Source organism: Rhincodon typus, chromosome 26 (assembly GCF_021869965.1).
Source record: "Rhincodon typus isolate 14 chromosome 26, sRhiTyp1.1, whole genome shotgun sequence".
Taxonomy (NCBI): Eukaryota; Metazoa; Chordata; class Chondrichthyes; order Orectolobiformes; family Rhincodontidae; genus Rhincodon; species Rhincodon typus.
This window is the reverse complement of record NC_063357.1, coordinates 18090265-18102288: the sequence shown is the minus strand read 5'-3', so window position 1 is coordinate 18102288 and position 12024 is coordinate 18090265. Positions and strand designations below refer to the sequence as shown.

General features: G+C 43.5%; 1 protein-coding gene across 1 annotated transcript in view; it reads right to left on the bottom strand.

Annotated features, from left to right (window-relative positions):
• The window catches only part of LOC109930302 (seizure protein 6 homolog), an 834907-nt gene that overhangs the window by 297110 nt on the left and 525773 nt on the right, over positions 1-12024 (bottom strand). The window contains exon 4 of the mRNA XM_048612359.1: positions 6947-7139. Within this exon, the coding sequence (XP_048468316.1) occupies positions 6947-7139 (193 nt within the window). The remainder of the gene's footprint in view (positions 1-6946; positions 7140-12024) is intronic.

Here is a 12024-nt window from a genome sequence, read left to right as displayed (position 1 = left end):
GGCGTTCCTCCAGACCGCAGAAACTGACTCCGGTGGCAAGCTGAGACCAGACTGGCAGGATCTGGTGGCATGACCTTTTCTGCCAGTCCTGAAGGAAGGTGATGACCCTGCTCAGCACCACCCCATTCACCAATCCTCCTGGTCCCTATCGGCCAAGTGGGATGCCAAATGGGAGTCATAAATCAATGTTGTGAGTGGGGAACATGTAGGGGATAAGTAGCGATAGGCTGCATGGTGGTAGGTGCCAAGTCGGAAGGGACTCAGACGGGGGAAGCTGGTGCTGATGGCTAGGCTGTGCCTGGGAGGCACTGTGTTGACATGACTTGTGCTGGCTTTCACGATCTCTTGATTCCTAAACGCAATATAGAAATTAATAATGGCGGTGACCACACCCAGAGTGGATGGGGTCAGTTTTCTTTTTTGTCCCAATACATGGACTCCACTCCTGAGCAATGAGAGGCCCTTCAAGGGGCAATTGCATCAGCCATGCACTTGCTGAGTACAGGCTGAAGTCCTTTGCAATAATATCATTGTGTTTCTGAAACGCATACAGTATCCAACAGTGTGGGGTAAAAATGCTGGTCCCCAGTAACCCTGATCATGTCACTGGTCATTGTAGATTGAAGATAGTTATTTCTGTGATGCAACAGTAATTCGAGGTGACCTTAAAATAGGCACCTGTGGGCCACAAACCACAAAGCTAATGCAAGACCTCATGGGCTGTACAAGGGCACAGAACTGATCCTCTTTCAACCTGAACTGTAAGTACAACACAACATGTTCTTTTCAACAATAATGCTTTTCCTGGGTGATGTGTGCTGGAAGGAGAAGAGTTCAGCATGCACAAATCCCTTATACTCTCTTACTGTCTCTTTGCAACATGACTGGTGAAGCATTCATTGGAATGAGGTCCAATGTGAAGGTTTTATGTCAAGTTATTCCATGGCCCACCTTGTCACAGTGCTCCATATCCCATTAAATGGAGGAGTATATTAAACTGGCATTTGTGAGTGATGTGAATGCTGACTGCTGACATTGCTAAGGACCCATTCTGCGTCATATGCTCCTCACACAGCTTCACTGGAAACGTGACTGATGGGTCCTGCCACAGCAGGGGTTATCTTTGCTGTAGCTGTGATGCAATGAAGGTGTAGAGAAATGGAGGAAGAACAAATGTCCCAGCAAGCCCAAGGACCAGCAGCAACCTCCAAACAATGGCCTCCACCCAAAGAGGGTGCAGCTGAAAGTCTCCTCAAGATGTGGAGGAGGTACAGGAAAACCAGAGTCTATTGTTCTCAATGCCATTTCCTCCAGATGAACGGGTGCAGTATCAGGTTGAGCTCATCCTGAGACACTGTCACAGAACTATACCAAGGTGCAGTGTCAGGTTGAGCTCATCCTGAGGCAGTGTCACAGAACTACACCAAGGTGCAGTATTAGACTGTAATTATCCTGAGACACTGTCACAGAACTATGCCAACTGCATGAAGGGGTGGGTGGCCATTCTATCCCAGTAGCCATTAAGGTGACAGCACTGAATTTTTCTGCGACTGGCTCCTTCCCTGGCAGCCTGGGTGAGATCAGTCAATCCTCAACATACATCAAGGCTGTTACTGGAGTCACTTGTGCCGGATAACACCGTTGCATCTCATTTCCGTGTGATGTGGTCAGTGCTGCAGCCTGGATAATCAGCTTTAGCAACAGCGCTGGTTTCCCCCCCGCTGCAGGGTTCAACAATACAGAAGTGTTTCACTCAATTAACGTGCGTGTGACCTGTGATTATTGATAACACATTTTAGAAGTCTGCACCAGGCCCCTGGGGAACTGCCACGATGCCTTTATCATTGAGAACGCTCACGCTCCTGCTGAGCTAGAGAGGCCAGATGCCTTACCATGACGGTTACTGGGGGACAAGGGCCACTCTCTGCTAACAAGACTGATGAGTCTATTACATAACTCCCCGGCTGAGGGCATAGTGCATTCACAGCTAGGGCCTTGGGGAAGCAAACGATAGGCCTGCTGAGGATGAAGTTCCACTGCTTGGAATGGTCTACAGTACAGTCCAGATATTGTGTGTTAAATAATCCCAGCATGCTGTGCTCTGCATATCTGGAACAGGCAAAGATGGAGGCCAATGAACTGGCAGGGCAAAAGCAGTCTTCTGAGGGGGATAATGAGGACATTGAGCATGAAGAATATCACCTTCAGCGTGCTAGTGAGGTGTAGCATCGGGTGCTACAAGTCAGACAGGATTTAATTAGAGACAAACAAACTGCAGATGCTGGAATCCAAGGTAGACAAACAGAAGGCTGGAAAAACACAGCAAGCCAGGCAGCATCTGGAGGAGGAGATGTCAACATTTCGGATATTACTCTTCTTCAGGACTGAATGTGGGTAGAGGGGGAGCTGCACATAAAGAAGTTGGGGGTGGAGGGTGGCGGAATGGTGATGATAGGTGGATATCAGTAGTAGGTGCGACCTGGTTGGCCAATGGGAGAGATGAAACCTGTTGGTAGCTGGAATGGAAGGGAGGAGGTGGGACTGGAAAGGAACTTATTTGACACCCAGTTCCGTAGAGGGGGGTTGGGTGCAGTAATGATGCATTGATTATAAAATTGTTGATGCTCAATCTGCAAGCAGTCCCTGTGTACTCTGAGAGATACATGTCCGTTTCTTTTTCTGTTTGCTTTGGTGTTGGCAAATATTTCCCCGTATGTGATGGTCCTACATTGAACAATGATAAGATGTGAGGACACACTAGGGCATTGGAGAATAAGTAGCATTGACTTAGAGATTGTCATAAGATGGGATGTGGCTAAGGACGCTGGGATGTGTGGTCTGATGCTTAACCAATGATTGGGATAGGTATGTACAGTTGTATGTGCAGGTAAGTGTCAGCCGTGATAAACTCCTGGTAAAATTCAACCTGACAAATCTAAATCCTATCTAGAGCCATTACGCAGATTGGAATCGAGTTGTTGGGAATTTTCAACCAGTATTGCTGCTCTTCCAAATCCTGCTGGAATCAAGAAGAGCATCTTCCAAAAATGGTAGACTTGTATAAATAGTTTGCTGACATATTCCTTTTCTTGAAGGAATGTGCTCGTGCTCCATTTGTTTATAAAATGCTTGGTGAGCCAAAGGTCCTGTTCCTGTTCTTTGTTCTTGGTTATCTTGCCTTCCTGTGTTATTGCTGCAGTTCAAAAAGGCAGCACACCCCCACCTTCTCAAGGGCAGCCAGGGACAGGCAATAAATGCTGGCCCAGAAAGTGATTAAGAAAAATTGCACTCATCGCTATCTCTCTCATTGCCTTTTCTGTAAATTACTGATCCCTTTCACGGTGACAAACAGCCTGATTTGAAGGAAATGGCTTGAGTGAAGTCAGTAAAGTATGGATTAGCAAAGAATTATGTTATGTCTTCTGCAAGGAGAACATTTTGCTTGCCCTTTATTTTCCATTCCCTAAACAGAAATAACACTAGCTGGGAACTTGCCAAAACTAACCAAACGATACACAATCAACTCAAAAATATTCACTAATGGGATACATGCAGTAGAAATGGTGTGGGCTTTCCTTAACATAGGTCATAAGTATACACAACATTCTAGCATTCACGGTGTCCCATTGTCTTTCAATTCATGAGGATGTGTTCTTATTCCTTGCCCAGAAAACTTGAGCTTCAGCAATTGTTAAACTTATTTATGTAGTGAAACAGTACTGTGACATAGAATGGTCCTGAGAGAGTAGGAACCTGGACTGATGTGGGGAAGTGGAGGGGGGAGAAGTGGAAGGGCACTGAGAGGGCAGGGCCAATAGGGGCAAGAGGGGGGAGGAGGCAGGACCGACAAGAGAGGGGGAGAAGCCTGGAGAGGTACCAAGGAATGTAGGAATGTAGGAATGTAGGGCAAGAGGCCACTAAGAGGAGGGGGAGGAACAAAGAGGAGGACCGAGGGGATGGAGGAGCTGGGGTGGTGGGGTGTGGTGAGTGAGGAGGCAGTGAGTGTGCTAGCAGCCAGGAGGAGCACTGAGAGTTGGAGGAGTCACAAGGGGCACCAAGAGGAGGAACAGCCAGGAGGGTGATGGGCACAGACAGTGGAGGAGCTAGGAGGACACTAAAGCGAGAATTGATTCAGTGTGGATTTCCATCCTCAGACAAGGACAAGTGTGCAGCAAATCAAGAACACTAAGTGAAAGAACTGATAAACACTCAACATGAGCCATGGCAAACATATAAATTTGTTGTAATGGAAAGATGCTCTTGGGATGCTGCTGACATTTTATGCAATGACTGTTCAGCTAAAGCATTGAAATGACCCGTGAAGTGAGGGTAAGATTCCTCTCACATGAATTGGTAAGAATGAAACCAAAACATACTGAGTTTCAGAAAAAATATTGTTCAAAAGCAGATACTTTTACATTCTTAAAGAATTGTAACCAGAGAAAGTCTTGTCCATCATTTATTACAAATAGTGATTAGAAAATATATTTTATTATTTGTTGGTGTAATGAGTAGACTCTCACCACTCACCAACTTTTGCACTACACATTTGTGCTATAGTCACTCCAATCTCCTGAGATTAAGTGAAAGCCTTGAATATTTTTTTTAATTCATCGCTGGGCTGGCCAACATTTCTTGCCAGTCCCTAGTTGCCCTTGAGAAGGCTGTGGTGAGCTGCCTTCTTGAACTGTTGCAGTCCATGTGCAATGGGTTGACTCACAATGCCATTAGGGAGGGAATTCAGGATTATGACCTAGCGACACTGAAGGAACAGAAATATATTTCCAATTCAGAATGGTGAGTGGCTTGGAGGGGAACTTGAAGGTGGAGGTTTTCCCATGTATCTGCTTCCTTTGTCCTTCAAAATGGAAGTGGTCGTGAGTTTGGAAGGTGCTGCCGAAGGATCTTTGGTGAATTTCTACAGTGCATCGAGTAGATAGTACACACTGCTACTACTGAGCGTCGGTGGTGGAGGGCGTTACTCATTGCAGTATTCCTAGTCTCTGATCTGCTCTTGCAGCCACTGCAATTGTAGAGTCATACAGTCATACAGCACGGAAATAGACCCTTCGGTACAACCAGTCCATGCGGTCCAGGCTTCCCAAACTAAACTAGTTCCACCTGCCTGCACATGGCCCATTTCCCTCCAAACTTTTCCTATTCATGTATCTGTCCAAATGTCTTTGAATGTTGTAACCGTACCTGCATCTACCACTTCCTCCGGCAGTTCATTACACATACAAACCACTATCTGAGTGAAAAAGTTGCCCCTCAGGTCCCTTTTAAATCTTTCTCCTCTCACCTCAAAAATGTGACCTCTAGTTTTGAACACCCACCCCCCACCCCCCCCCCCCACCCCCACCACTCTAGGGAAACAACCTTTGCTATTCAAATTATCTATGCCCCTCATGATTTTATAAGCCTCTACAAGGTCACCCCTCAACTTCCTATGCTCCGGTGAAAAAAATCCAAGCTTATCCTTATAACTCAAACCCTCCAGTTCTGGCAACATCCTGGTTAATCTTTTCTGATCCCTCTCCAATTTAATACTATCCTTCCTATCACAGAGCAACCAGAACTGCACACAGTACTCCAAAAGTGGCCTCACCAATGTCGTGTACAAACTCAACATAACATCCCAACTCCTATACTCCGTGGTCTCAGCAACGAAGGCAAGTGTGTTAAATGCCTTCTTAACCACCCCTTCTACCCATGATGCAAATTCCAAAGAACTATGTAGCTGAACCCCTAAGTCATTTTGTTCAACAACACTACCCAGGGCCCTGACATTAACTGTGTAAATTCTGACCTTACTTGATTTTCCAAAATGCAACAATTTGCATTTATCCAAATTAAATTCCATCTGCCACTCTTCAGCCCACTGGCCCAATTTATCAAGATCCCATTGTAATCTTAGATAAACTTCTTCACTGTCAACTGTACCACCAATTTTGGTGTCATTTATATAAGTCCAGCTCTTGCAGCTACTGTATTTATATGGTGAGTACAATTGAGTTTCTGGTGCACTGATAACTCCTAGGATGTTGATAGTAGGGGATTCAGTGATGCTAACACAATTGAATGTCAAGAGATGGTGGTTAGATCATCTCTTATTGGAGATGGTCATTGCCTGGCCTTTGTGTGATGTAAATGTTATTTACTACTAGTCACTGGCAAACATCCCCGCTTCTGACCTTATGATGGAGAGAAGGTCATTGAAGAAGCAGCTGAAGATGGTTGAGCCAAGGACATTACCCTAAGGAACTCCTGCAGAATATCCTGGAGCTGAGGGGTCCAACCTCCAACAACCATAACAATCTTTCTGTGTGCCTGACTGCAGAGCTTAGATCTGATCTATTAGTTGTAGGATCACTCAGCTCTGTCTATCACTTGCTGCTTATGCTGTTTGGCACTTAAGTAGTCCTGTTTGGAAACTTCACCAGGCTGACACCTCATTTTTAGGTATGCCTGATGCTTCTCCTGGCATACCCTCCTGCACTCTCCACTGAACCAGGGTTGATTATCACCTACCAGCCTCTGAAGACAGAGGAATGGAAACAATACAAAGCAGTTTAAAATAGTGCTAAATATTTATTTTGTCTTAATCAATTTTCCAAGTCATTACACTACAAACATATTCATTATTGACATAAACCAGTTTTTTGGGAAGATATTTTACAGTAGCTCAAACTAAGCTTTTAAAGGAACCCTATTGGAAGATGTCAATAGTGAGCATGTATTGTACATATGAGTCTCTTACAACTCCTGATAAATATCAGTGCAAGTCCACACAATTGGATATAAATTTCCACTTGCGCAAGATCTAGCGAGTGAGTGCTCTTTTGTGAGTCAGGCCTATTGCTTTCAGATTTGATAAAATACTCAGCCACAAAATAGTGGCATTGCTTTCACCTCATCATTACAGCCCTGGTGTGTAAGCACTTACCTTGATAATGGAATTGGAATGAGCCTGGATTTCCAAGTTGAATGCTCTGGAAGTGGATAGAAACTTGATTGCTTGGGCTGCGAATCACCTGCCCCTTCATTAAAATCGACTCATTGGCAAGAACAGTTGGTTCATTTCCATCGAGCCCTTCAATTGTTAGCATCTCTCCTTCAGACAGGCTGATGTTTTTGACCTGAAGAAAGATTGTTTGGAAAACATTGTTACAAAATGACCAAGGCATTTTGATGTGAGAAGAATGGGTTTGGGAGCAGCAACAGAAATTCTACATTTTAACATTTATTAATTCTGTCTTCGATCTCTCTCTCTCTCATGTAACATCGCTGCTGCCCAAGGGTTAATAATCAAGTACATTCATTTAACGTGATCAAGAAATTTATGTATAGATGCTAAACTTAGCAGTCCTCCAAGTTAAATCTTAGTTAAATATAAATTTAATGATCCAGTCCACCTGGCATTGAGTTGCATCATAAATAAACATTTGCTGCAATTTAGGACTATAACACTGCAAATTCTATCTTTGTTATGGCAGTACAGCTCCTACATGAATCAAACTGCTCCAGCCCACTTCACCCAAGTGTCAGAATGGTATTTGAAAAGTCTCCGACTCATACTGAGCCCAGAAAATTTTGTTGCACAGGGAGACAAGAGAACAAGACAACAAGACAACAGAAAACTGAAAGCAGAGAGAACATACTGATACTGTCAGATATTTGCTGGACAATAAGTGGCACACTCCTTCTGGAGAAATAATGCCTAAAATTGCTGTGCACCTCATGATCCAAAGGTTTTGGCCAAATATGTGCCAACTTTTTCCTTTCAAAATTCAGGTGCATCTTGTATTTCCAGTAAGTATGGTAACTTTAGAAAAAACTCTTCGATATAGATTGAGGTTACAGAATACAGCATTAAAATGGAGGAGGCATATTGGATAGTGCCTAAGCCATTCACAAATCCAAACTTAATTATAAAGTGAGATTTCTAGACCTGATTTGGATGGCTGTCCAGTGGAAGAGCTCAGTTCATATCTCACGTGCGACCCCGAGGTTCTATTTGCCTGTCGTTTTAACTCAACTTCCGGCCGTGATCTCCAAACTCTCACGTTACTTTTTCTACCTCTCAATGAACAGCCATTCCTGTGAAGCTCAACAGGAATTTGAGGAACAACACATAATCTTTCAATGAGCCATTTCATTGCTCTGGTCTCAACAATGAATTCAACAATGAATTCAACAATTTCAAATTATAACCATCAACCAATATTTTTTGACAATCAGTTGGTGATCATTCTGTTAGTGCCATTTATACCTCTTCTAGATCAATAGTGTCCAATATAAGGGGAGGCAATGGCCTGGTGGTATTTCCACTAGACTGTTAATCCAAATTAACAGATAATGTCCTGGGGATCCAGGTTCAAATCCCAACATGATGATCTAATGATGACCATAGAACCATTGTCGATTGTTGGGAAAACCCATCTCGTTCACAAACATCCTTTAGAGAAGGAAACTGCCATCCCCACCTGGTCTGGCCAAATGTGATGCCAGACCCACAGCAATGTGGTTGACTCTTAATTGCTCTGTGTGCAATTAGGGATGGGCAATGAATGCTGGCCTAATCAGTGACACCCTCATCCTGTGAATGAATTTAAAAAAAAATTCTAAACACTCGATAGATGTGCCAAACTGTTCACAGTTATTAGGCAAATTGATTCCTTTAGAGAGAGATGTTAATCTAATGGACCCGTATGATTGAGAACATGGCCCCAGACTCTGTTGGCACAATCCATGGCTACATCAGAAGTAAGTGGAAATTTCTGCAGGAATAACAATCCTAGACATTAAAAGAAACTGTGGCCATCCATCATTAAGGAATGTTGCAAACAGCTGCCCATTGAAGGAAGCTACATGCATATGAATGCTGTGTAACAATTAATTGCTCCCACTAAAAATATTCATTGATGGAGCTGCAGTACAGAGGCACAGCATTATTGCTCACTTTTAGTCTTGTCCTTCAATCCCAGGGCACTGCTGCAAGATTGTTAAAAGTTTCAGTTCTATCCTTTACATATCTTTATTATAATGTGGCACATACAAATCTTCACAAATTCAGTGATCATTAAATTCCTATTGGGTAGCAATGCTCTCGACTCTTTTAATACTGGTGTACTTGTCTCATTATCATTTTCTTTGATCTGTAGACATGAAGTGAGTTATTCACTGCTGGATTTCCAGCCTCTGGTGTGCTCTCATAGCCATAGTATTTCCATGCATGCTCCAGATCAGCTTCTGATCAAAGGGAACTCCTAAAATCTCAATAATGGGCATTCAGTAAAACGATCATTGCCAGATATTTATGTGGCTTAAATGTTTCCTGCCACTTATCAGCCCAAACTTAGATATTGCGCAGATCTTGCTACATGATTGCTTCAAAATTTGTGAATGGTGCTGAACATCACATTCCTGACCTCTTGTTAAAAGGAAAATCATTAAGGAAGCAGCTGAACTTTATCGAGCCTAGGACACTACCCTGAGGAATTCCTGCAGTGATGTCCCTGGACAGATGAGGTTGATCTCCAACAATCACAGCCATCTTCCCTTATGCTGGCAATGACTCCAACCCAGTGGAGAGCTTTACCTCAATTCCCATTGACGTTAGTTTTGCTAGGGGTCCTTGATGGCAGAGTCAGTCAAATACTGTCTTGACGTAAAAGGCAGTAAAGCTTACTCCATCTCTGGAGTTCAGTTACTTTTTTCATGCTTCGACTAAGTCTGCAATGAGGTCAGGTGTTGAGTTGCCCTTTTGGAACCCCAAGTGAGTGTTAATGAGCAGGTTATTCCTTTGTAAATGACACTTGGCAGCACAGTTAATGACCATTTCTATCACTTTATTGTTGGATTAAGAATAGACAGATGGGTGGTAATTGGCCAGGTTGAATTTGTTTTGCCTTTTGTAGACAGGCCACAACTGGGCAACTTTTGACATTATCTTGATATCTTATGGAGTAAAGCAAATTTGCTGAATACTGGCAGCTTTGACACTGCGGACCTCAGGAGAAATGAATCATTCACTCGGCACTTCTGGGTGAAACATTTCTTTTGTACCAATGAACTGAGGTCCCACATCATTGAGGACAGGGATACCTGTGAAGCCTCCTCTTCCTGAGAGATGCTTAATTGTCCACCACCTTCATGGCAGGACTGCTGGGCTTAGATCTGAGCTTAATTTTATTTGTTGAATGCTACTTCTGTTTGGCACAAAAGTCATCCTGCGTTGTTGCGTCACCAGGCGGACATCTCATTTTTAGGTAAGCCTGGTGCTGCTCCTGGTATTCTTGCACTCTTCATTGAACGAAGGTTGATCTCCTGGTTTGATGATAAAGGTAGGTTGATGTAAATGATGGAGCACAAGGTTACATATTGTGGTCAAATCCAATTCTGCTGCTGTTGATGCTTCACAGTGCCTCATGGATTCCCAGTTTTGAGTTCCTGGGATCTGTTTGACGTCCATCTCCTTTAGCATAGAATTCGATAAAGGATATCCTCAATATGAAGGCAGGACTCCATCTCCATGTGGACTGTGTGGTGGTCACTCTTACCAACACTGTCCTGGACAGATACATCTGCAGGACTGTAGACTGATGAAGATGAGGGGAAGGACGTATTTCTCTCTTGCTGGGTCTGTCACCATCTGCCACAGACGCAGTCCTGCAGTAAACTTCTTTAGAGCTCGGTCAGTAGTAATGTTCCCGAGTCACTGTTGGTGATGGCTATTGAAGTCTTCCACCCAGAGTACAGTATGTCCCCTTTCTATCCCCATTGATTCTTCCAAATGGTGTTCAACTTAGAGGAGCACTGAATCATCAGGCAAGGTAAGGGCAGTGTGGGGAAGCACAAGGTGGTAATCAGCAGCAAGTTTCCTTGCCCATGTTTGACCTTATGCCACGAGACTTCCTGGTGTCCCAAGTTGAAGTTAAGGACTCCCCGGACAACTCCCTCCCCACTGCATACATTGTGTCTGCCATGCCCATGGGACATGATATATCCCGGGATGTTGTGGGTATGGTGATGGCTATGGTGATGTCAATGGTGATGACTAGGACGTTGTCTGTAAGGTATGAAACTGAAAGTATAACTATGTCAGGTTGTTGCTCAGCTAGTCTTTGGGACAGCTCTCCCAATTTTGGTACAAAGTCCCAGATTGATAAGGAGTGTCAGCAGGGCTATTTTTGCCAATGTTGTTTCCAGTGCCTAATTTGAAATGAGGAGGGGCGTCAATCTGGTTTAACTCCTTTCTTTGGACTTATAGCTGTTTTCTTACAACTGAGTATTTTGCGAGGCCATTTCAGTGGGCAGTTAAGATTCAACCACATTGCTGTGGGTCTGGTGAAACATTTAGGCCACACTGGGTAAAGGTGACAGATTTCCTTCCCACTAGTGAACCACATGGGCTTTTATAGCAATTGATAATGGTTACATGGTCGCCCTTAGACTAGTTTTAATTTCAGTGCTTTTCATTGAATCCAAACTTGACCAATATTCTTCCAATATTCACCATGCCAGGATTCAAACCCATTTCCCCAGAACATTAGCTTGGGTCTCTGGATGACTAGCTCAGTGACAATATCATGTGACCATCACCTCAGGAACATCTCTAAATATTTTTGATTCTGATGAAAGTCATCAACTTAAAATGATAAATTCGCTTCTCTCTGTATATGCAGCTGACCTGCTGAGACTGTTTTGTTTCATACTTAACTCATGATTGTTTTTGATGAGTGTGACAGTCTCATCTCTCACATCTGAATAATAGTGTTGAAGCAGTGAGATTATCCAAACTCTTATACTGCATGTTCTATTCCTCAACGAACACTGCCTTTCAACATAGAGGCAACTTTTCAGGCTGATTTTCATAATGCTGTAAAGACAACAGAATATTTGGCTGCGATAAATAGGTGCAAGCTGGCTGAAAACCAAAATGATGGCCCAGTGGTATTATTACTAGGCTATTAATTCAGAGACCCTAGCAAAGTTGAACTGCCAGAGGAAGTGGTAGATGCA